Source organism: Triturus cristatus, chromosome 7 (assembly GCF_964204655.1).
Source record: "Triturus cristatus chromosome 7, aTriCri1.1, whole genome shotgun sequence".
NCBI classification, from domain to species: Eukaryota; Metazoa; Chordata; class Amphibia; order Caudata; family Salamandridae; genus Triturus; species Triturus cristatus.
Genome location: NC_140590.1, coordinates 1,142,744,641 through 1,142,767,803, shown reverse-complemented (window position 1 = coordinate 1,142,767,803; position 23,163 = coordinate 1,142,744,641). Strand labels below are relative to the sequence as shown.

Below are 23,163 nucleotides of genomic sequence, written 5' to 3'. Positions count from 1 at the left end.
ACCGGATTTCGGAGACTAAATGCTGCACAAGTTATTCCATTACTATAAAAAAGCTTCTCAGGATTCAGATCTTTTAGTAAATTGACCAGTTTCTCAATGGTCTTCTTAAATCAGGCATTGAGCTATGTTGAAACCCAGGCCCTCCTCATTCTTCACTAGCAGGTTTCAGGGCAGGATTCGCTACTGAATCTGTGATTACCGCAGTTTGATTGATCTTAGGGCAGAGGCAGATCAAGATGTCACGGTGGCATGGAATTCACTGATCGATTCTGGAGAATCAGACACCATGGACCATCAGATCCAGTTACCTGCTCCACTGTGTCAATGTTCTTGCTTTCTATAGAGGGGACATGGCATCTCCCCTGCCTGCATGGAGGTTCCTTCTCTGGCTGCACGTACAACCATTGAATGGTGGTGTGAGCTTTAACATTTTATTTCAAACTATAATGGGCCTTACTGGATCTGACGTTATCCACCAAGGATTTGAGCACAGCTATTAACAATGGTAAACACGGATTGCTCCTTTTGGTTTTGGAGTACGTTTTAAACAAGTACATAGTCTATCTGAAACGGGACTTTGTGCAATTCTGTAGCCCTTTCAACGAATGCATTATATGCCTAAGAATCATCAAGAGGAGAGCCTTTACTGAGTAAGGCTCTAGTGTTCACCAACTTGTATATCCACCTATAACTATGCCACAAATCAGTCTCTTCTCCTGTGCCTGGTGGTGGTGGTGGTGGTGGTGGTGGTGGTGGTGGGGGGGAAGAGTCTGAAGGGGTGTCTCCCACTGAATCGGAGTGAAAACGATGAGGCAGCTGTGGGAATAAAGGAGTAGGATTGATGGTCTCTTTCATAGAAATGGAGAAAGCACTGATCGCCTCCGAGATAGGACAGTGCTCTTTGTTTCCCTGGTCCCCTGGTGTTGAAACGTTTCAAGGTGCAGCTTTTACAGAGCACTCAAAGCATGGCCAAACACTATGGAGGTTAAAAAAAAAAAGAAAAAAAAAATCCAAGGAGGAGGAGCCTAGCGCGCACCCAAGATGGCCGCGTAGGTGCGAGGCTCCCGAGGACCTCCGCGACCTCCTGCATAAATCCCGACTGAATCCTGTCCTAGATGAGGGGACTGTGTTTCTGAACTCGAGCTGAGGTGACGCCCGTTTTCCGTTTTCAATTCGGACCTCGGACACCGGCGGGAGCACCGATTAAGGTTTGCGGCCTTCTCCACGCCGGCCCCCCGTACTGGAGTTGTGGGGCGATCCGGCGACAAAGTGAATAACAGCGGCGGGCAAGGCTGGGCGACTCGCGCACCCCGCACTTTCACTTTCGCTTTTGCGCCCTCCTTGCTGCCAGGCGAGGTAGGGTCGCGAGGCGGTGTGCGGTGGTGTGGCCTGGTTGGGGTGCCCTGCCGGCCCGCCGGCTGCGGTCCGTCCTGTGGAGCGGTGGTCGCCCCCCCCCCGGAGCCCTTGAACGGGATTGTCTACCCCCTTCTTGAGGAGCTTGGCTCGATTTGGGACCGAGACCATGGCCACAAAACAAGATGGCGACCGGGCTAAGGTGAAGTCGACCCGTCGTGGCGCGGCCCATCAATCCAACAATATGGACCGCTACACCCTCCAGAAGGGATCTCCAGAGGCGCTGCGTAGATCCCCTACGGGCCCGGCTGACGCTCCTGCTCTGCCCACGGACCTGACCCTCCGAGATGTCATGGGCGCCATCGCCGAGATGAAGGCCTCGGTGGACCAGCGCTTTGACACTCTGGCGCAGAAGATCGACTCGGTCCTCGTGGACGTGGGCCTCGTGAGAGCCGATCTCTCCAAAACAAATGACCGGGTCGATTCTTTGGCCCACTCTACTTCGGGCCTCACGTCCGACGTGGCGGCCCTCCAACAGGAGGTGCGCAGGCTTGGCCAGGCGAGCGCCATGATGCATCGTAGACTGGAGGATTCTGAGGGTCGGGCCCGGAGGAATAATGTCCGCATTATCGGGGTGCCGGAGGGACGCGAGGCAGAGGCAGCGGATCTGTTCGTGGAGGAATTGGTCCTCACCCATCTCCAGCCTCGGGGGCTGAGTAAATTTTTTGCAGTGGAACGTGCCCACAGGGTCCCCGGGGGTAGGCCTAAGGTCGGAGCCCCTCCGAGGCCTCTCATCGCCCGGATTTTCAATTTTCGGGACAGGGACGCTATCCTGCAGACCTCCAGGCTACAAGGGCCGGTTAGACTTGACAATATGGATATCAATTTCTATCCTGACTTTACTCCGGCGGTCCAAAAGCAGCGACTAAGTTTTCTCGGTGTCAAACGTCGCCTACGGGACCTGAATATCAAATATGCGATGCTTTTTCCGGCTAAGCTGAGGGTGGAGGTGGATGGCCGCACGCACTTTTTTGATCGTCCCGAGGCGGCCGGGGACTGGCTGGACACTCTGCCCGGAGATCGGGGCCGGGGAGGTGGGGGGTGGAGCGGTTGGGGGGAGGGCCCGCCGGATCAGGACTGAGGGACTAATGGTAGGCCTTGCTCTGGACTGTGTTATTGTCACCATTGACTGTTAGGGTAAGTTCCCCTCCTGCGGAGGTCGTGTGGAGTCTCTCGGGGGATCTCCCTCCTCCTCTGGGGGACTAGTTAGTTTTCTTTCCATGGGGCGACAGGCACACTGCACTTTGGGGGGGCTGTTTGGGCTCATGCAGGGGTGCAGGGTGGGGGGAGTTCTGTTGGGATGGGTGGGTTGGGGTGGGGTGTGGTTCGTTTCTACCGCAAGGCAAACCCTTTATTGTATTGGTTTTTTTGAGATGCTCTCGGGGGGACTAATGATGGCTTCTGTACGTGATGGGGGGTAGGGACCTGACTTTGCTGTCCTGGAACGTTAACGGACTGGGTGATAGGATTAAGCGGGGTGTGGTCCTGCAATATCTGAAACGGATTTCGCCTGATGTGGTCTTTTTGCAGGAGACACACCTCATTGGTAACTCCTATTGTGCCATGAATAGACGTGGTTATCGTTTGGTGGCCCACTCGGGCTTCACATCGGGCTCGCGAGGGGTGGGCATTATGGTCAAGACCTCGCTCCCGCTAGAAATAGACGAGGTGCGCCATGATGAGAGGGGACGCTACACGGTCTTGGTGGGGAGAATGGAGGGCAGGGTAGTCGTCTTTGTCTCAGTGTACGTCCCACCGGGGTTACAGTCCACCACCTTTGCGGACCTGGGACGCCTCCTGCTTGACCTTCCGGGGGGGCTTCTGGTGGTTGGGGGGGGGGACCTCAATGCGGTGGCTTCTGGGACTCTGGATCGTTATCCCCCTAGGGACCTCCCCCGGGCACAAGCGTGGCTGTCTGGCCTGTTGGACACGCTGGGATTGGTGGACTGCTGGCGTCTAAAGCATCCCGCTCAGCTGCAGTACACCTTCCACTCGGGGGCCCATGGTAGCCTTTCGCGGCTTGATTATGTCCTTGTTCCTGCGGCCTATGCTGGGAGAGTGGGGGAGGTGCGCCACCTGGCGCGGGGTATTTCAGATCATTCCCCACTCCTGTTGCACTTTGATGTCTTCCCGAGGGGGGAGGGCAGGGTAGCTCCAATCAATGCCTGGTACCTGCGCGATCCCACTATTCGTGCTGATTTGATTAAATCCTTGCAACGGTACTTTGAGGAGAATGTGGGGTCTGTCCCGTCTGCCATTTCCCTGTGGGAGGCTTTCAAGACTGTGCTTAGAGGGGAGGCCCTCTCCCTTATTTCCCATGCCCGGAGGCGCGCACAGGAGGAGGTGACCCGAGTGGAGGCCGAAATCACTGAACTGGAGGGTGGTCTGGGGAGTGGGGTGACTGACGCTGCGCTGCACGTTTTACACCTTAAGCAGGCGGCCTATAGGTCCCTCGTCACGGAGGCGGCCAGGGGCCTCAGCAGAGAGCAACAGGGGCGATTGTACGATGTGGGTGATAAGGCTGGTAAGTTGATTGCGTGGTTGGATAAGAAGGAGAGAGCTAGTCGTGTGGTCCCGCTGATTGAAAGAATGGATGGTGTACGTGTCACTGAGCCGGAAGGCATGGTCTCCTGCTTCGCGGATTATTTCCGCGAGGTATATTCCCCGGTTTCTCCCTGCCCGGAGGAGGATTCCCATGCCCTGCTGCGTGACATCGCGCTGCCCTCCCTCTCAATGGAGGACAGGGAATTGATGGATGTCGCCCCCACCTCGGACGAAATTGCCCTCGCCATCCGGTCGGTCGCTTCTGGCAAGGCCATGGGCCCGAACGGCATTCCTATCGAGCTGTATAAATTGCGACCGGACGTACTGGCACCCCACCTCCGCGCTATGTTCCTTGCGGCTCACTCGCGGGGCTCCCTCCCGCCGGACCAGCGTCTGGCTACCATCGTGGTTCTCCACGAGGAGGGCAGACCGCGGGACCGGGTTACATCCTACCGGCCTATCTCGCTTTTAAACGCGGAGCCTAAAATCCTCGCCAAGGTGCTCGCTAACCGGCTGGTCGGCGTGGTGGGCGATTTGGTCCACCAAGACCAGTCCGGCTTCATTCCCCATCGCAATACGGCCCTTAATCTGCGGCGCTTGCACGGGGTGCTCGCGCGTGTTCCGTTCGTGCGGGAGCCGGCCATCTTGGCATCCCTGGACGCCACCATGGCGTTCGACACGCTCGAGTGGCCCTACATCTGGGCGATGTTGGCGAAATTCGGATTTGGCCCAGGATTCATCAGTTGGGTCAAATTGTTGTACTCGGACCCATTGGCACAGGTGGTGGTGAATGGTCGAGTCTCGGCCCCATTCGTGCTGGGACGGGGCACACGACAGGGTTGTCCCCTGTCGCCGCTCCTTTTTGCATTGGCCCTGGAACCCCTGGCGGAGTGGCTGCGGTGGCACCCTTCTATCCGAGGTCTCCGTTGGACCCCCGAGTATGAGGACCGCGTGTCCCTCTACGCTGACGATATCCTTTTGTTCCTAGCCTCCCCGCGCAAATCACTGATTGTCCTGGTCGATGTTCTGCGCTCCTTTGGCCGAAATTCTGGCCTTGTCATCAACTGGGCTAAATCCTGTGTCTATGTGCTTTCCGGGGAGGCTCCTGTCCTCCCTCGGGGCTGTCCGATCCAGATTGCCTCGCAGGGATTTCGATACCTGGGGGTCTATATCACGCTGGACCCGGTGGCCCGCTACGAGCGAAACTTGCTTCCCCCCCTCCAGCGCTTGAAGGAGGACGTCGCGCGCTGGCGGCGCTTGCCGCTTTCGCCGCTCGGCCGGGCGGCATTGTTCAAGATGATGTCATTGCCGCGCTTTTTGTACGCTCTCCAGAACACTATGGACTTGGTCCCGGCGCGCTACTTCCGTGAGGTGGAAAGCTTGCAGCGCCGTCTGTTTTGGGACGGGAGGCCGCGCATAGCCCTGGCAAAATTGACGCTCCCGTGGTACGACGGAGGGATTGCCCTCCCGGATATTAAGCGGTATTACTGGGCCTCCCAGTTAGCTGCAATTAATCACGGCTTCTATGGGCCCGCCCTAAACCCGGCATTTGAAATGGACAAAATGCTCCTGCCCGGTGGCGACTACAATCGAGCGCTCTACACTAGCGTGCCCGATTCCCGCTTGACGGGACCCACGCGTGTCATGGTGCGAGTATGGCACGCGGCTAATGCAGCTATGGGATGGAAGGACCGTTTGACCCGGGCGTCACCGTTGTATGCGTCGGAGAGGCTTGGCTCTTTGTGGACCTCGAAGGGCTTCGAGAGGTGGGACATGATAGGCATCAGTACAGTGGGAGATCTCTGGACGAGGGGAGGATTCAAGACATTCGAGACGCTGCAGGCGGAGTTTCAGCTGCAGGGCAGTGAATACTTTCGCTACCTGCAGGTCCGTCACGCACTGGGTTCCGTCTTCCCAGACGTGGCCTCCATCCCGGAGTCCTCCCCCCTGGAGGATAGAGTGCTAGATGGCCACGTTCCGGACAGCACGATCTCCCTCATTTATAAGAAATTGATAAATGACCGCTCGGGCTTACTGACTGGCCTCCGTGAGGCTTGGGTTGCCGATGGGCTGGAGTTGGACGACGAGGACTGGATTTCCGCGGTGGCCTCTCCGAAGGAGGTGGCCATCCCGGCTCGCCTTCGCTTCGTCCAGCTTAAGATACTCCACCGGGTGTATATGACGGGGCCGAGGCTTCAGCGTATGGGCTATGCCGAGGACGGATTGTGTAAGCGTGGGTGTGGTGCTTTGGCGACTTTTTTACACATTCTGTGGGAATGTCCGAGGGTGGAGCGATTCTGGCGTGGCGTGCATGAGGTCCTGCGAGCGGTTACACATGTCGCGCTGTTGCCTGAAGCGAGGAGATGCCTGCTGAATGTGTGGGAACCGACTGATTACTCGGTTCCGCAGACGCGATGGGTGACTCTGGGATATATGATAGCTAAACGTGACATTGCTCAGCTGTGGGGATCTCAGAGGCCCCCGGCGGTGTCGGCTTGGAAAGAACATATGGATTGGTGCATGTTCCGAGAAAAGGTGGTATATGTGGCGCGGGGTAAGCCTGGGGCATGGGTGAAGATATGGGGCCCCTGGAACGCCTACCGCGGGGGTATTTGCGAGCCGCCGTTGTTGCCTCCCGCGTCACCAGCTCCATCCCCATAGTTGACCCCCTACCTCAGCCCTGGGCACATTGTTCTCCCAGTCCTGGATCAGTTTCCCCCCCCCCCCCTCTGGATTTCTTTAGATGGTTGGGGTTCCCCACTTGAGGAGCACATGTCGTCATTTTTGATCGTGGGTTGCCTTGCGGGTGTGGTTTTATGTTGTTGTGTTGTAGAAAACGAAACCGTATTGTGGGTTCAGAGTTATGTGGCCCACGTTGTTGATACATCCTGCTTTATCGTCTATGCAAAGCCAAGTGCCTTATTAGTATGTATGTCATGTGCTTTTGTCACTTTAGCGGCCGGCCGGAAGGTTGTAGGCCCATACTTGTATATATTTGAGATTGCAATAAACGGTTTCAAAAAAAAAAAAAAAAAAAATCCAAGGTGGAGTCTGTGTCCTGGGGCTTTTTGGGTTCCAGGGGAGCAGTCACAAGTCACTAAGAAACCAAAAGCACTTCTTTAAAGAAACAAAACTGCAATGTTCCAAGCCCCAACATCTGATGGCAGGAGTGAACATAGCGTATGATATACAGCAGCACATGCTTTATACAATTGCTTCTATTACATAGTCATCTCAGTCTGTGGCACTAACCGGGCCGTGGGTTCAGCTATGGTAGAGCTTAAATCATGACTGAGCTGAACTTATCTGACAGGAACATAATCTGAGTAGCCGGCATCCACAGATGCACAGTGTGAGAAAGTGCCATCTTTCTTGCATGGTATGCCCCCACTTTTTGCTAAATTGCTGAATGTACTTCGATTGAGTGTACCCTGGGTTCCTGCCAATCAGGTGCCCAGGGCCTATGCTCCTTCCTTAAACCACACAAACTCCAAATTGGCAAACCCTAGCCACATGTCAGCCCCTAGTAAATGGTACCCTAGGTACCCAGGGCCTTGTGGCCAGGGAAGGCCTCTAAGGGCTGCAGCACTCATTGTGCCACCCTCAGGGGCCCTGTACCCTTACACACACACACTGCCCTTGCAGGCTGAGTGTCTGGGTGCAGGACAAAACAAAGTCGACATGGCACACATCACTGTGTACCATGCCCATCACCTACACTGCCAAGGCATATGTCAGCCACCCCTCTAGCTGGGTGCATTACGCCTATGGTGTGGGCACAGGAGCAGGAGCCCTGTGCCCCTACAGTACCCGGGTCCATTCCTGGGCACTGTAAGTGCAGTGCTGTCATTTAAGAGTACATGGTGCTGAGAGCTTGTCAAACACGAGCTCCACAGCACCATATTGGCAACACTAAAGCCTGGGAAGTTTGGTATCAAACTTCTCAGCACATTGAACCCACACTGATGCCAGTGTAGGATTTAATGTACTAAGCACCCCAGAGGGCATCTTAGAGATGCCCCCTTACAGCTAACTTACAATCCACGTCTGCTCTGAGGCTGCCCAGGCTGCCACACAGCAGACACGTTGCTGGACCCCTGGGTGGGAGAGCCCCTGCTCTCCCGGGCCTGCAACAATGCACATCCTGGGTGAGGTGAGAAATCTCCTCCCCCAGGATGAGCAAAGGGAAGCTTCAAAGGCAGGCCGCCATTTGGAGTTTCCCCAGGCCACTGCAACCCCCCACTCTGGCGGGAAGCTTGGCCGGAAACCCCATACAAGGACAGGGGATGTGCCAGCCTGCCCACCCCACCCCTCAGGTGGGGGAGGCGAGGTGAAGCACATCTCCGGGCTCTCGCCATCTTGGAGATGGGAGGCCCTACCTTATCAGGATCAGGCTACTGCCCCCCTCCCACAGGAGAGAGGCAGGATAGGGGGTGTACCCACCCCAGGACAAGGACCCATTGGTCCCTGGCCTTCACCTACCTGTAACGCCCCTAAATCTAGTATTTAGGGGCCCCCTGAACCTTCCTTCCTTAGATTCCAGATAGAAAATTACAAGAAGAGCAAGAAGAACAAAGACCTGCCCTGCAGCTGCTAAAAAGAGAAGAAGACACCAACTGCTTAGGCCCCAGCCCTACCGGCCTGTCGACTCTCGAACCTGCACCAGCGCGGCATCTCTCGTGGCCAGCAACCTCACCAACCCCGGAGGACCTGGCTACCTTTTGGCTCTAAGCCCCTGGGACTCCCATGAGTTGAGGCTCTACTCAAGAAACCTATTTTTAACCCCTGGCAGCAGCCCGGAGCCGCGGACCCAACACACTCTGCACCAGCCAAGCCTGGCCAGTGCCGGAGTGGACAAAGACCCTGAGGACGACCCCACGGCGACTGTGACCCCGAGTCCGGCACCCAAGGACCCCCCTCGACATCCCGGAGGAAGCCTGCAGCCTCAGAACCAAGTGCCACCCCAACCGCGATCAACCAGAGGGTAAGATTCCCGACGTCAAAATGCACCCCTGCACCCGGCGCCCTGCGGCCCCCTGTGCCCAATCCCGGGGTACCCACCTAACCTACAACTACCCAACTTACCTCTCGAAGTGGTGGTGGCACCTGAAACATCCTTGTCCCCGAGCCTGCAGCCTTTTTCCAAACCGGAACATTCCCATTGATTTCCATTGAGCGCCCGAAGGCTCAAAAGCACCCTGCACCCAGCCGCCCGAGTGGCCCTGGCAGTGCCCTCTCTACACTAACCTACTTCCCCACTTGCCCTAAGTGACCAGGAGCCCAGCTCCCACAGCCGCGTGGCTTGCCAGACAGCAGCCACCAACCCAGGCCCCCCTATCCCTCATAGGATAACATTGGGCCCAACTCTCTCTGCACCCGGCCGTCCTGAAACCGCTGAGGGTGAACCAACTGTACCTACCTGACACTGGGGGACCACTGAGTCTATGCCCGGAATTTCAACTCTGCCAGTCGAGTACTTACCCTTAAACCGCTAACTTCATTTTCCTCATAGGGTAACATTGACTGGCTTTTTCTTCAAAAATCTTCTAAGTGTGAACTTTTCAAAACTGCAAAAATTCACCAAAAATCAGCCAAGTGACAAAAACGAATTTACTCACCTGCTCCTAGGTGAGCTCCCAGTGCTGGATCTTGGTGCCCAGCCCTGACCCTGAAAAGTGTTCACAACTATACTTACCTCTAACTCATTTTTCTCCCATAGGAAACCATTTTCTCCTTTTCTGTGAAATTTCTTCTAAGTGTCTATTTTTGCAAATTTGAATTATTCTTTTAAAATCGTACCATTGAGGAGGAGCCTAGCGCGCATCCAAGATGGTCGCGTGAGCACAGGGCTCCCCGGACCCTCGCTGCTCCTCGGAATTTATCCTGAATCTATCCTGACCCGGTTGATGGAATCTGGGAGACGAATGCTGGCTGAACACTAAACTCCTTTCGGAAATCAAATCGGACCTGGCAATCCGGAGTTATGGTGGTTTGAACTTTTGAGGCCCACCCTACGGCAGTGCCCGATGCGAGGGTGATCTGTGGAGCCGGGGCGTAGTTGAACAACAACGGCAGCGGAGCGGTGCCAGTGGCCGTCACATCACTTTCGGTTTCACTTTTGGTCTTTGAGGGGCTGGACTGTGGACTTGCCTGGTGCGACTGGGCTTCCATTTTGCCTTCGCTTGATGCCGGTGGCTTCGTCTGCTGCCAGTGTGCTCATTGACGGTGGTCCCTTCGCTCCGCCATATTGCGGCCTGTGGTGCGACAAACGTCTGCCTGGTCTGTGCCACCTCGACGCTTCCTCGGTGGTCCCCTTCGGCGATCGAGGTTCTCATGGGAGGCAGGGGAGACCCCGAGAGGCGCAAGACCAAGACATCCCTACGTGGGGGACCGGTCCAGACGAACAACATGGACCTCTACACTCAGGGTAAAGGATCCCCCGGGACAGCCAATGTCCCCCCAGATGACACCAGTGGTGGCCAGTCCGTTTCTCCGGATCTGTCCCTGCAGGACATCATGGGCGCCATTACGGGCATCAGAGAGACCATCGCTACACAGTACGAGGCCTTGGCCCGTAAAATCGACACGGTGGCCATTGACATTACCCTAATCCGGGCGGATCTCTCTAAGACCAACGAGAGGGTTCAATCGCTGGATGTGCGGACGTCCGCCCTTGGGACGGACGTGTCGGACCTGAAGGCCACTCTCGGCGATCTCAAGTCGGCCAATGATCTGATGGCCCGGCGGCTGGAAGACTTCGAGGGACGGGCCCGCCGCAATAACATCCGCGTCATAGGCGTTCCGGAGACCTCCGATAACCGCCCGGTTGATCTTCTGGTCGAGGAGCTCATCCTCCAACATCTTGCTCCCGCTGGCCTGAGTAAGTTTTTCGCTGTGGAGCGGGCCCATCGAGTCCCAGGTGGCCGGCCGCGACCGGGTGCCCCCCCCCCCCGAGGCCTATCGTTGCGAGACTTTTCCACTACAGAGACCGAGACGCGATTCTGCAGGCCTCACGGGTTCATGGCCCGGTCCGACATGAGAACTCGTCCATTAACTTTTTCCCGGACTTCACCCAACTTGTCCAGAAACAGCGGATGGGCTTCCAGGGGGTGAAGCGGCGTCTCCGGGACCTCGGTCTCAAGTACTCTATGCTTTATCCTGCAAGGCTCCGAGTGGAACATGAAGATCGGACTACCTTTTTTGACTCTCCTGTGACTGAGTGACTGGCTGGATTCGCTGCCAGACCGGGGTGACCGGACTGGGCCCTCCGCCGGTACCGAGGGTGGTGGGTCTCCTTTGGAGTGACTTATGGTCCCGGACTCTGCCAGGTTGTGCTGTTCGGTTGGGTTCTACTTCTTTTGTACATTTTGTTTCACTATGTTGTGTGTGGGGAGCGGGCGGGGACGGGTCCCCTACCTCCTCCGGGGTCTTTTCGTAGAATGGGGTTTGTAGGGCGACAGGCACACTGCAAGTTGGGGTGGTTTGAACCGCAGGGGTGCAGGGTGGGGGGTGTTGGAGTTGGGGGGGGGGGGGGTTGGTGGGTGGGTGGGGTTGTTTGCATTTGTGTTTTTTGTTTTCAAGGCGAAGTATTGGCTATGGTTCATCCTTGGGTGTTGAGCTCTTTGCTAGGGGGCCCTTGATCTACTGGATGGGATGGGGGGGGGGGGGGAACGGGTTGAGACTGATGTCTTGGAACGTCAATGGATTGGGGGACCGTATCAAACGGGGTGTTGTGTTGCAATATCTGCGTCGTTTGACTCCTGATGTGGTGTTCTTACAGGAGACGCATCTGGTTGGCAACGTTTGTCGGGCTATGAACAGGGGGGGATATCGACTTGTGGCCCACTCTGGTTTCACCACTGGTTCGAGAGGGGTGGGCATTCTCTTGCGAGCTTCACTTCCGTTGGAGATCACCGGGGTGGTCCCGGACGATAGAGGGCGCTATGTGGCTCTGACTGGGAGGTGGGAGGGGCAGTCCCTTTCCTTGATCTCAGTCTATGTTCCCCCGGGCCTCCAGAACTCCACCTTCTCAGACTTGGGTCGTATGTTGCTTGGGCTTCCTGACAGTATTTTGCTTATGGGTGGGGACTTTAATTCGGTTGTCTCGGGTGACCTGGACCGTCATCCGCCCAGGGCCCTCCCTGCTGCCCAGGCGTGGCTGGGCGGGCTCCTGGAGACCTTCGGTCTGGTGGACTGTTGGAGGTTAATGCATCCGGCACAGTGTCAGTACACCTTTCACTCTGGGGCCCATGGGAGTCTCTCCAGACTGGATTATTTCCTTATGCCCGCGGCCCAGGCTACTCGGATTCGAGAGGTCAAACACCTGGCCAGGGGTATTTCTGATCATTCCCCACTGTGGTTGCTTTTTGACACCGGGTCGCGGTCCGCTGGGCGGATCGCTCCTATTAACCCTTGGTACCTGCGAGACCCCAAGATCCGTGATAGCCTGATTAAGTCGATTGATCAATATTTTTCTGAGAATGAGGGGTCGGTATTGTCCTCGGTGTCCCTGTGGGAAGCTTTCAAAGCAGTGCTCCGCGGGCATGCCCTGTCCCAGATAGTGGAGGCTAAGAGGGTCAAGAGAGAGGCGGTTGTGACGCTGGAGACTGAAATATCGGGGCTGGAGGCAGCCTTGGAGGCGGGTGTCACCCCGGATGGGCTGCATGCCCTCAGCCTGAAGCAGTTTGAATATAAGTCTCTCGTCACTGATGCTGCCAAGACTATATATAGGGAGCAGCAGGGCAGGTTGTATGACGCCGGAGACAAGGCGGGTAGGCTGATTGCCTGGTTGGATAAGGAGAGAGTGAATCGTGTGGTCCCGGAGCTTCGGGTGTCGGATGGAGTGTGTGTGACTGAGCCTGGTGAGATTGTTGAGTGTTTTGCCGACCACCTCCGTGCAGTGTACTCCCCGGTGTCCGAGAGAGATGAGGACGACTCTCGTCTTCTGCTTCGGGATATTGCCCTGCCCGGCTTATCCGTCGATGACCGCGAGCTGATGGATGCCCCTTTGTCTGTCAAAGAGATTGCTACTGCGATTCGCTCCCTCCGCTCGGGCAAGGCTATGGGCCCCAACGGCCTGCCGATTGAACTATATAAGTTGCGCCCGGATAAAATCGCGCCTTTCCTCAGTCATATGTTTCAGGAATCGCTCGAGAGGGGTTCCCTTCCTGACGACCAGCGTCTGGCTACTATAGTAGTGATTCCCAAGGAGGGTAAGCCACGTGACCGCTGTGCCTCCTATAGGCCTATTTCCCTGCTGAATGCCGAACCCAAAATCCTTGCTAAGGTCCTCGCTAATCGCTTGCTGAGCGTTATATGTGACTTGATACATCCGGATCAATGTGGCTTCATCCCACATCGTAATACCGCTCTTAACTTACGGCGTCTGCACGGCATCCTTGCTAGGGCTGAGTACTTGGCTGAACCGGCCATATTGGTTTCCCTAGACGCCACGATGGCCTTTGATACCATTGAATGGCCATTTCTTTGGGCCGTCTTGGCGAAGTTTGGGTTTGGGGAGGGGTTCCTTGGCTGGGTGAAGCTCCTTTATGCTGGACCAATGGCTCAGGTGGTTGTCAATGGGCGGGTTTCTCGGCCTTTCGCTCTCGGGAGGGGAACTAGGCAGGGGTGCCCGTTGTCCCCGCTGCTCTTTGCTCTCGCCCTGGAGCCGCTCGCTGCCTGGCTCCGTTGGGAGCCCTCGATTAGAGGGCTCCGGTGGGCCCCGGGCTTCGAGGATCGGGTTTCGTTGTACGCGGATGATATTCTCTTGTATCTCACCTCACCGCGGAAGTCGCTCAATGTTCTCTTTGATGTCCTTACTTCCTTCGGGAAAAACTCGGGTCTGATAATCAACTGGTCCAAATCTTGTGTGTATCCTATCTCTGGTGGTTCTCCTCTCTTGCCGCCTCGGCTTCCGCTCCAAATATCTCAGTCCGGCTTTAAATACCTGGGGGTGTACGTTTCGTTGGATCCGGCGGTCCGCTATGAGCAGAATCTCCTGTCTCCACTTCGGCGTTTGAGGGCAGATACGGCTCGGTGGTGTAAGCTGCCCTTGTCTCCGCTTGGTCGCGCGGCGCTGTTTAAAATGATGTCCCTTCCCAGATTCCTTTATGCACTCCAGAACTTCTTCGATGTCATTCCTGCGGCCTACTTTAGGGAGGTGGAGAGTTTGCAGAGGAGACTGGTTTGGGACGGGCGATCGCGTATCGCGTTGGCCAAGCTGACTCTTTCCTGGTATGACGGGGGCATCGCGCTTCCTGATATTAGACGGTACTATTGGGCCTCCCAGCTGTCTGCCATTAACCATGCTACGTACGCTCCTGGTTCGAACCCGGCATATGAGATGGATAAATTCCTGCTCCCCGGCGGTAACTATAACAGAGCGCTTTACTCGCGGTCTGCTGGTAGGGCCCTTACGGGCCCTACCAGGATTGCGGTCCGTGTATGGAAGGCGGCTAACGTGGCGATGGGCTGGAGTGAGCGTTTAACGTGCGCCACTCCTCTATTCGACTCAGACCGCTTGGGAAACCTCTGGACAACGAAAGGCTTCGAGCGCTGGGATACAATCGGCATCAGCAGAGTGGGGGACCTGTGGGTTAAAGGTGCGGTTAAATCCTTCGCGGCGCTTCAGCGCGAGTATGAGCTTAGTGACAGAGAGTTCTTCCGTTATGCACAGGTTCGGCACGCCCTGCTTTCGGTCTTTGGGGAGGGGACCACGGTCCCTTCTTCGCCTCTCGAGGACCGCATACTCGACGGTCACGTCCCCGACAGTACTATTTCCCGGATTTACAAAAAACTGATAAACAATCGGGCTGACCTCTTGGTGCGTCTTCGGGAGGCATGGACGGGAGATGGGGTGGAGCTGGACGATGAGGACTGGCAGACTGCACTGTCATCCCCTAAGGAGGTGGCCATCCCGGCCCGTCTCCGCCTGGTCCAGCTTAAGATTCTCCATCGTGTATATGTGACGGGCCCCCGCCTAGTCTCGATGGGGTTCTCAGACGACGGACTTTGTAAGCGTGGCTGCGGGCTCACGGCTACTTTTCTCCATATCCTATGGGAATGCCGCGAGGTGGCGGAATACTGGCGCCGGGTGCATGATATTATGAGACGAGTCACCGGGGTCGCTCTGCTGCCGGAGGTGCGTCGTTGTGTGCTGAATGTATGGGAGCCCAATGACTGCAATGCGGCTCAGGCTCGATGGGCGGCCTTGGGGAACATGATTGCAAAGAGAGATATTGCGCAGCTTTGGGGTTCCCAGCGGCCTCCCACCGTGTCCGTCTGGAAGGAAAACATGGACTGGTGCATGTTCAGGGAAAAAACGGTGTATGTGGCCCGTGGTAAACCGGGGGCTTGGGGTAAAATCTGGGGGCAGTGGAACGCGTATCGTGGGTCTATCTGTGCTCCCCCTTTGGTAGATACGTCCGGGGTCGCCTCGTCCCCCTGATCCTTGAGGGTTCCTTGTGCATCTCGTACTTCGGAGTACAGATTTGGTTCTCTCGTTGCCCCCCCTTCCCTCTCAGGTCTTCTTTTCTTGACCGCCCTCGGGTGGTTGGGTGTTGACTCCCCCGGCTATTGTTCGCCGCCCTTCATAAGTCGTTTCGCCTTGTTTGTTGTATTTTTCTTTTTTTGTTGTTATTTATACTAAAAGTGTGTATTCTGATTTCCTTTATGTGCAGTCTGATTTACTGTGATAGTGCGGAGCCCCTGTGGGCTAGCCATTGTTTTCTGATATGCTGGAACACTGACTACTAGCGGCCGGCCCTGGTGGTTGTAGGCCCGTGTTTGTAACCCTTTTATGCACAATAAAATCTTTTCAAAAAAAAAAAAAAAAAAATCGTACCATTTCTGCAACCGAAATTACTTACCTGCTTTTGATAAGGACCCCAGTCCTGGGTCTAGGTACCCAGTCCTGGATTACTAAAGTAACGATAAAGTACTCTACCTGCAATTTGAATTTCTTGCCATAGAGATCCATTGAATGTTTTCTTTGAAATATTTTCTAAGTGCTAACTTTTGAAATAGCTAAATATTATTTAAAAATCATTACAGTTATTAAGTCGACTTTCATCACTTGATTCTGAATACTGACCCAAGGCTGGTTCTAGGAGCCAGACCTGGAATTCCAAAAGTAATCTGAAAAGTAATTTATTACAAATACCCTGAATTTACCATTGAGCTCAATGCATTGTTATGTTTAGGAAATAGGATTGTTTATTGCAACCAACTGTGACTGTTTACACAAATTTATTGCTTAAGACAAAAGTATTTATATTCAACCTCTCATTCTGAGAAAGTATATTTTTACCCCCTTTGTGGTTCTAAAAATAAAACAAGCATATATTTTATATATATAAACCATTGGCCTAGAGTTCAGTTATTGAGTGTGTGAAACCATTTGCTGACTGAGTGTGTACAATAAATGCTTTACACTGTCCTCTGGTACTGCCTTACTGCTCGACCAAGCTACCACTTTTGAGAGTAAGGTCATACCTAACTTTGACCTCTATCAGCCTCTGGGGGACTGTGGACTCTGTACACCCTGTACCTATTAGGGAACAGTATATACAGAGCCACTTTCTCACACACAGTTTGAACTCTTCCATGATTTTTCTCCTGAAGCATTGCAAATAAAAAGCACTACACACAGGGAAGGCGTAAGCCGAGAGATTAATTGATCGACAGGGGAGACTGACCACCCTACGTGAGAATGGGAGGCTATATGTTACTTAAGGAAGATTAAGTGGCATGGGGGAGGATAAACTAGAGAAATACCAATATTCTATAAGCTAAAATGAAGGGAAGACTTTGATTTCTACAGTGAAGTGGGAGACAAGACCATGCTTTCTGAAGCTGTGGCTGGTGTGGAGAACGAGTGAAAGCAGACATTGACAGGGATGGTGAAAATATAGCTTTCAGGGTGGAAATAATTAACATAAGAGTAAACCACCTCTATTGAGAGATTAGGTGGGGAAGGGATGCACCTGCATTATAAGCCTGTCTTCCAAACCAGAGTAAGGGAAGGCAGGATCTTCTATACAAAAAGATGAAGGGAAAGACTGCATTGTCAACCCCCTGGCTTTAGTTAAGGGGTGAAACTCTAGGAGATGGATGTGTGTATATGTATGTTTGTAGCAATACAAAAACACCTTACACAGAGGCAAATGCAATCGACTTACTGCATTGTGTCCAAAGAACTCGCAGTAGCAGCAGTCGCAGAACTTTCCGTCTTTTTGATTGGTGGAGGAGGTGCAGGAACTGCGCTCTGAGCTGCTGTCTTCATCCTCCCCAAGGCCCTCGTCAACTTCCCCAGGCTGCAGAGGGTGGCAGTTAGTACCGTTGCTGAGCTTGTGAGCCTTACATGGTGGGTCCCTGTGAAGAGAGAATAAAATGAAATGTCACACCAGCTTCTGAAGAGATGAAAATCCAAGCATAAGCAAGAAGAAGAAAGTCACAAATTACACTAAAGCATCATCATTCTATTGTTTAGATAGATATTTAGGGAAGTGACAGTTAGCTCAGACTGTGTCAGCCCTTTCAAGTACCAAACAGCATGGCTCCTCCTCCAACTTCTGCACAACGATTAACAGTGTGGAAACTAAAAGGAGGGTGCATCACCAATGTCCTTCATACACCAGCAAACCAGTAAGAGCTACACAGAAATGGACATGGGTAAGTATAAAGATTACCTTGAAGTCCTGGAGGAGAGAAAGAGGAAGATGGATTCAAGGTTTTTCAGTTGAACTCATGGAAAAGCATCTGCATCTAGCTTTCAGAAAAGATGCTCAGGAAGCAAGTTTAATGGTGGATTTGGAGCGAGGATCACAACAGAGGATGTTTAAGTTGGATGGTGCAAGACCGTAATATGAAGAGATGGACCAAATTTAATGTATCAAGAGGAGCTTGTATTTCCTGGTCTGAGAATGAAGAGTACCTTTTGACTTTAGCAAAACAACCTTAAACCTTTCTTGGAAAGACCATTCTCTGAGATAGAAGTCTCTCTGTCAGATACTAAGTTGGGTACAGCAAACATAGCATTAGCCATATTGGACATGCAGAAACAGGAGCAGAAGACATAAAAAGAATGCTGCAAAAAAGAACCTGGCCTCCAAAAAGTTCAACGCAGATGGCCATCCCCCTACATCCATGTGCAGTGTAGAAGCAGAAGGGGGACAGGAGGAACCCTCCAAAGTGCAGCAGAGCTTTGGGTGGGACTGTCAATCATGGGTAGGAAAGAAGAGAGAAAAGTCTAAAGTGCAGCATACAGAAAGTTATCGACTACATGCGCAGCTTTAGCCACTGGGGAAATCCATATGAAAAGCTTAAGTTAGAGCACAAAAAAATTATGCCATCTAGAAAGTTATGCAGAGGGATGCATGCAATGACTGTACAACAGATGATGGTAATATTGAAGCAAACAACAAGTCTGAAAAATGTAAAGCAGTTTATCATGTAATATTTAATAGTGAAGTAGCCAAGATGTAACAAATTGTTAAATAAAAAATCCCTTATATAATTACAAAGTGGATTTAAAACAATTTAAAAATGAATATTTTGCCAGAAGAGGATTACAGAGTAACAAGCAAAATAAATAAATTCTGCAAAAACTTTGGAATCCATGAACAAGCTATCTAAAACGAAGTGCTCTAGCAAATAATTCGCAGAAACAGAAATTGCATGATCCCAGGTTAGGATCGCCAGGGAGACCTCCTCGTGGCGTGGGGCCACTCGAACTTGGGTCATGGCGTCTGTTGCAGAGTGGTGCAGACTCGTGGATTTGGCCAGAGCCAGAGTCTGTGGGTGAGCAATTCCGGTGCTCATGGGAGACAAAGTCTGGTTTGGGAAGGCAGGGCAGATCCTCTGGGTTCTTAGGGGCTGCAGGATACACCGGTTTTTCGCTGGAGCACGTAGAGGTCGGGACAAGCAAGTAGGACTGAGGCCAAGTCAGTTGGTGTCCTCCTCCTCTTCTCTCAGCACGGCTTCTTTGGTCCTTCTCTCGTCCTCTGAGGAGTCAAGGTTCAGGGTTGCCCCTAAATACTACATTTTGGAGAATTACAGGTAGGTACAGGTCAGGACCAATAAGTCTTTTCCTTGGGGTGGGTACACCCCCATTATGTCACACCTCACTTTGGTTGGCTGGGTCTCCCATTTGCAAGGTGTCGGGTACTGAGAGTTGTGCTTTACCTCACCTTCCCCACCTGTAGGTAGGGAATGGCAAAGATGGGCACACCCCTCCTCAAATTGGGGGCCTGAACTGGTGGTGACCAGTTGCTGGGAGCAGAAAATGGCTGAACCCAGCCCATCCAGTGGGTGGTGGTGGTTTGGAGGCTTGGCACCTCGACCCAGGATGTGCTTTGTTTCAGGACCACGAGACCAGCAGGCTCTCGACCCAGGGTTCCAAAAACATGTCTGGTCGTGGCAGCAGGCAAGCAGAGGGAACTTCCAACAACAAAACTATCAACAACAGAATTCCTACACACCCCAAGACAATCAACAAGTACTGCAAACCAGGAATCGTCAATATTGGAGATAGGAGAGAACATCCCTATTTTCAATTTGTCATCCTACCATCTAGATTCTAACTGTCTGAGTCTTCTATCTAAAGGGTTGTCTTTTGTTCCGCATACAAATACCAATAAATTCGAACTTTACACTGACATTATCTCATTTTTTCGCAAAATAAGATTGAAGAAATTTTTCTCTCAAGATACCACTGACTCATCTTCCACTATTGCAAATACCACCTTGTCCTTACCTTCCACCTTTACACCTACATTGGAACAAATAGGACCCGAAGTAGGAGTCTTTGAGAAAGTCGTGCTGAAACGCTTAAACCAAGCTACCCGACACATTCAAAAACCTAACTATAACCTCAACAAAGATGAATTTCTGTGTCTCTCCACACTTAAAGAAAACAAATCCATCACAATCAAAAGTGCAGATAAAGGGGGAGGCATAGTAGTTCTAGATACCAATAGCTACAAAAACCAAATGCTTACCTTACTTGAAGACCCTGTCTTCTACATTAAAGTGACATCAGATCCAACAAATAAAATCTGTCAAGCAATAGAACGGGTAGCCAGCGCCGCTCACCTGAAAGGAGAAATCAGCGACAAAGAATTTGACTTTCTAACCACCTCAAAAAAAACTATGCCATGTATCTATGGAGTACCAAAAGTCCACAAAAACCTCACACAACCTCCTCTACGTCCCATCGTGTCTACAATAGGTTCAGTCACGGAACCATTGTCTAAATATGTAGACAATTGGTTAAGACCTTTTATACCTAAAATCACATCATACGTGAAAGATACTGGTGACATGATCTCTAAAGTGGAATATCTTCCCTTCAACCCCAACCAAGAGACCCTGGTGACTCTAGATGTAGAGTCCCTCTACAGTAACATCCCCCAAAATGAAGCCATCACAGCGGTCTCCTGGTTCATCGATAAACATGAAATACCGTGTCCAAAAATCTTCATCTTAGAATGCTTAAAAATTGTGCTTACTGAAAATACGTTTGAATTTAATAACACCTGGTTCAAACAAATTCGCGGCGTAAGTATGGGAGCTACTGTAGCACCTTCAGTAGCCAATATCTACATGTCCAAATTTGAATCTCTCTTCATCTATAACGAAATTGCCCCGTTTTTCGAATCAGTGGATCACTGGGCACGTTACATAGATGACATCTTTTTTATATGGAGGGATACTGATGACCAACTCAAAGAATTCCTCCAATGGATTAATGTAACAGACACCAACCTGAAGTTCACAGCGCACTCCAACAAACAAAAAATTGAATTCTTGGACATTCTAATCTCACATAGCTCTGGACACTTAGAAGTGGATCTTTTCACTAAACCTACAGCCAGAAACACCTTGCTGCACTTTAATAGTTATCACCCGCGAACACAGAAACAAAGCATACCGTTCAGTCAGTTTTTGCGACTGCGTCGTAACTGTACGAACATTCATGATTTCGATTTGCAAGCTATAACCATGAAAAAGAAATTCCTTGCAAGAGGATATCCACACCGGCTAATTCGAGAATCGCTAAAAAGAGCAAGATTTTATGACAGAGATGCTCTGTTAAGAACCAAAGACCCCACGATTAATGACAAATTGGTATGCATCACCAAACATTCAACAATGAATGAACAAGTGCGGCGCATTATCAACGCTAACTGGCACATCTTGAATTCAGATCAAGATCCCTCCACACACTTGAAGAAACCTTTATATGCTCACCGACGGAACAAAAATTTAAAAGACATAATTGTAAGATCACGATTTAGCACTCAAGTTCCATTCATTCAGAAGAGCATTGATGGTAACCTCCCAATCAAAGGTACATTCAAATGTCTACGCAATGGCTGCAAAGCTTGCGATGGAGCCATAGAAGGTAACACTGTTACCCTGAACGGTTACACCACTCATTCTGCATCCATGACAAACTGCAGAACGTCCAACGTCATTTATCTAATCATCTGCCCGTGCAACTTTGGTTATGTTGGCGAAACCTCTAGACCTATTGCTACTCGTCTCAATGAACATCGCTCTGCTATTCGTACCAGCAAAATAGCAGCCCCTATGGTCAAGCACTATCAAGAGTTTCAACATACAACGGAAGAAATTCAATGGCACATACTTGAAGAAATTCATCAGAAAAACAATGTATATAACGATGAGATCCGTAAAAAACGAGAAGTCTTTTGGATTTTTACCCTCAACACTTTCCACAAGGGACTTAACAGTGATCTCCCTTGGGAAAATGCCATTCTCTTCAATACATTCTAATGCCTCATCATATATTTTTTACCAAAAATAAACCTTCCAGAATTATATCACTTTTCTCGGTACTTTATCCTCCGATTTCGTTTCCATGTCTTTTTGTTTATATGTCATTAGCGTTTATCTTTAAAGTCTTGGACATATTTTCTTATATATTTTCAATCTTATCTATTTCCCAGTTACTTATTCCCTTCCGTTGGATCATTGTTTTACCATCATCACCACCACTTTACATTCAAGCCATTTTCTCCCGTTGTCCTCTCTCTACCTCGGTTGTGGATCGTCGAGTTTTCTAGATTGCACCATGTGATCTTATCCCTTCCGCTTAAATAGGAAGTCCAAACGACTTTTTTCACCGCTACCTGTTGGTTCCACACTGCAGTGACCCAGCACGCCAGTCTTATCAAGTAGGTTATCTCACGGCCCCCCCTTTTTCAGCTAGTTTATTCTATTGCATACTCACTCATTAACCGATAGTTTGTATCGGTCTGTATCCTTAGTCCTTCCGCTTTTACCGGAGCTTCATACGGCTGTTTGCAGCTCTACTCGAAAGTCCAAAACTGCAGTGATTCAGCACGCGAGTTCTTACCAAATAGGTTGTCCCACGACCTCTCTCTTCCTGCAGGTTCATTTCAGTACACACTTACTTAGTAACCGATAGTTTGTATCTGTTTGTATCCTTAGTCCTTCCACCTCAATCGGAGTTTCAAACGGTTGTTTGCACCTCTACCAGAACGTTTAATACTGCAGTGTTTCAGCACGCGAGTTCTCACCAAGTAGGTTGTCCCACGGCCTCCCTATTCCTGCAGGTTCATTTTAGCGCACACTTACTTAGTAACCGATAGTTTGTATCTGTTTGTATCCTTAGTCCTTCCGCTTCAATCGGAGTTTCAAACGGCTGTTTGCACCTCTACCAGAACGTTTAATACTGCAGTGATTCGGCACGCGAGTTCATATCAAGTAAGTTGTCCCGCGGCCCCCCTCTGTTAGTAGGTTCATTCCATTGCACATTAGCTCAGTAACTGATAGTTTGTATCTGTTTATAGTGGCTACCAGTGACTTTTTAATCAAGTACATAAAGTGGACGCCCGAGCACCATAGCAGTTGATACCACTTGTGTTTGGTGCGTTTTCAGCGTTGGAAATCCGGTACGTTAGCCCGTATTTAGTCAGCCTTCTCACGACCTTTACATTATAGTACTCGCAACTGTTTCACATCTTCTATTACTCCCACAGTAACAGTCAGTACGTACATTTTTTTCTTTTTTCCTTTAGTGATTAACAGTGAAATACTGATATATATCTACCGTCCGGCTGAACACTATTTGTCGTTTTCATCTATCATGTGCTAGGAAAACGAATTGCAGCTAATACCCTATACAGACAGCTTGATACCTTTCCTTGGGACACACAT

General features: G+C 51.5%; 1 protein-coding gene across 1 annotated transcript in view; it reads right to left on the bottom strand.

Moving 5' to 3' along the window:
* FAM193B (family with sequence similarity 193 member B) overlaps positions 1-23,163 on the bottom strand; it is a 198,626-nt gene that overhangs the window by 105,394 nt on the left and 70,069 nt on the right. Inside the window, exon 6 of the mRNA XM_085618326.1 lies at positions 17,136-17,328. Coding sequence (XP_085474452.1) covers positions 17,136-17,328 — 193 coding nt within the window. The remainder of the gene's footprint in view (positions 1-17,135; positions 17,329-23,163) is intronic.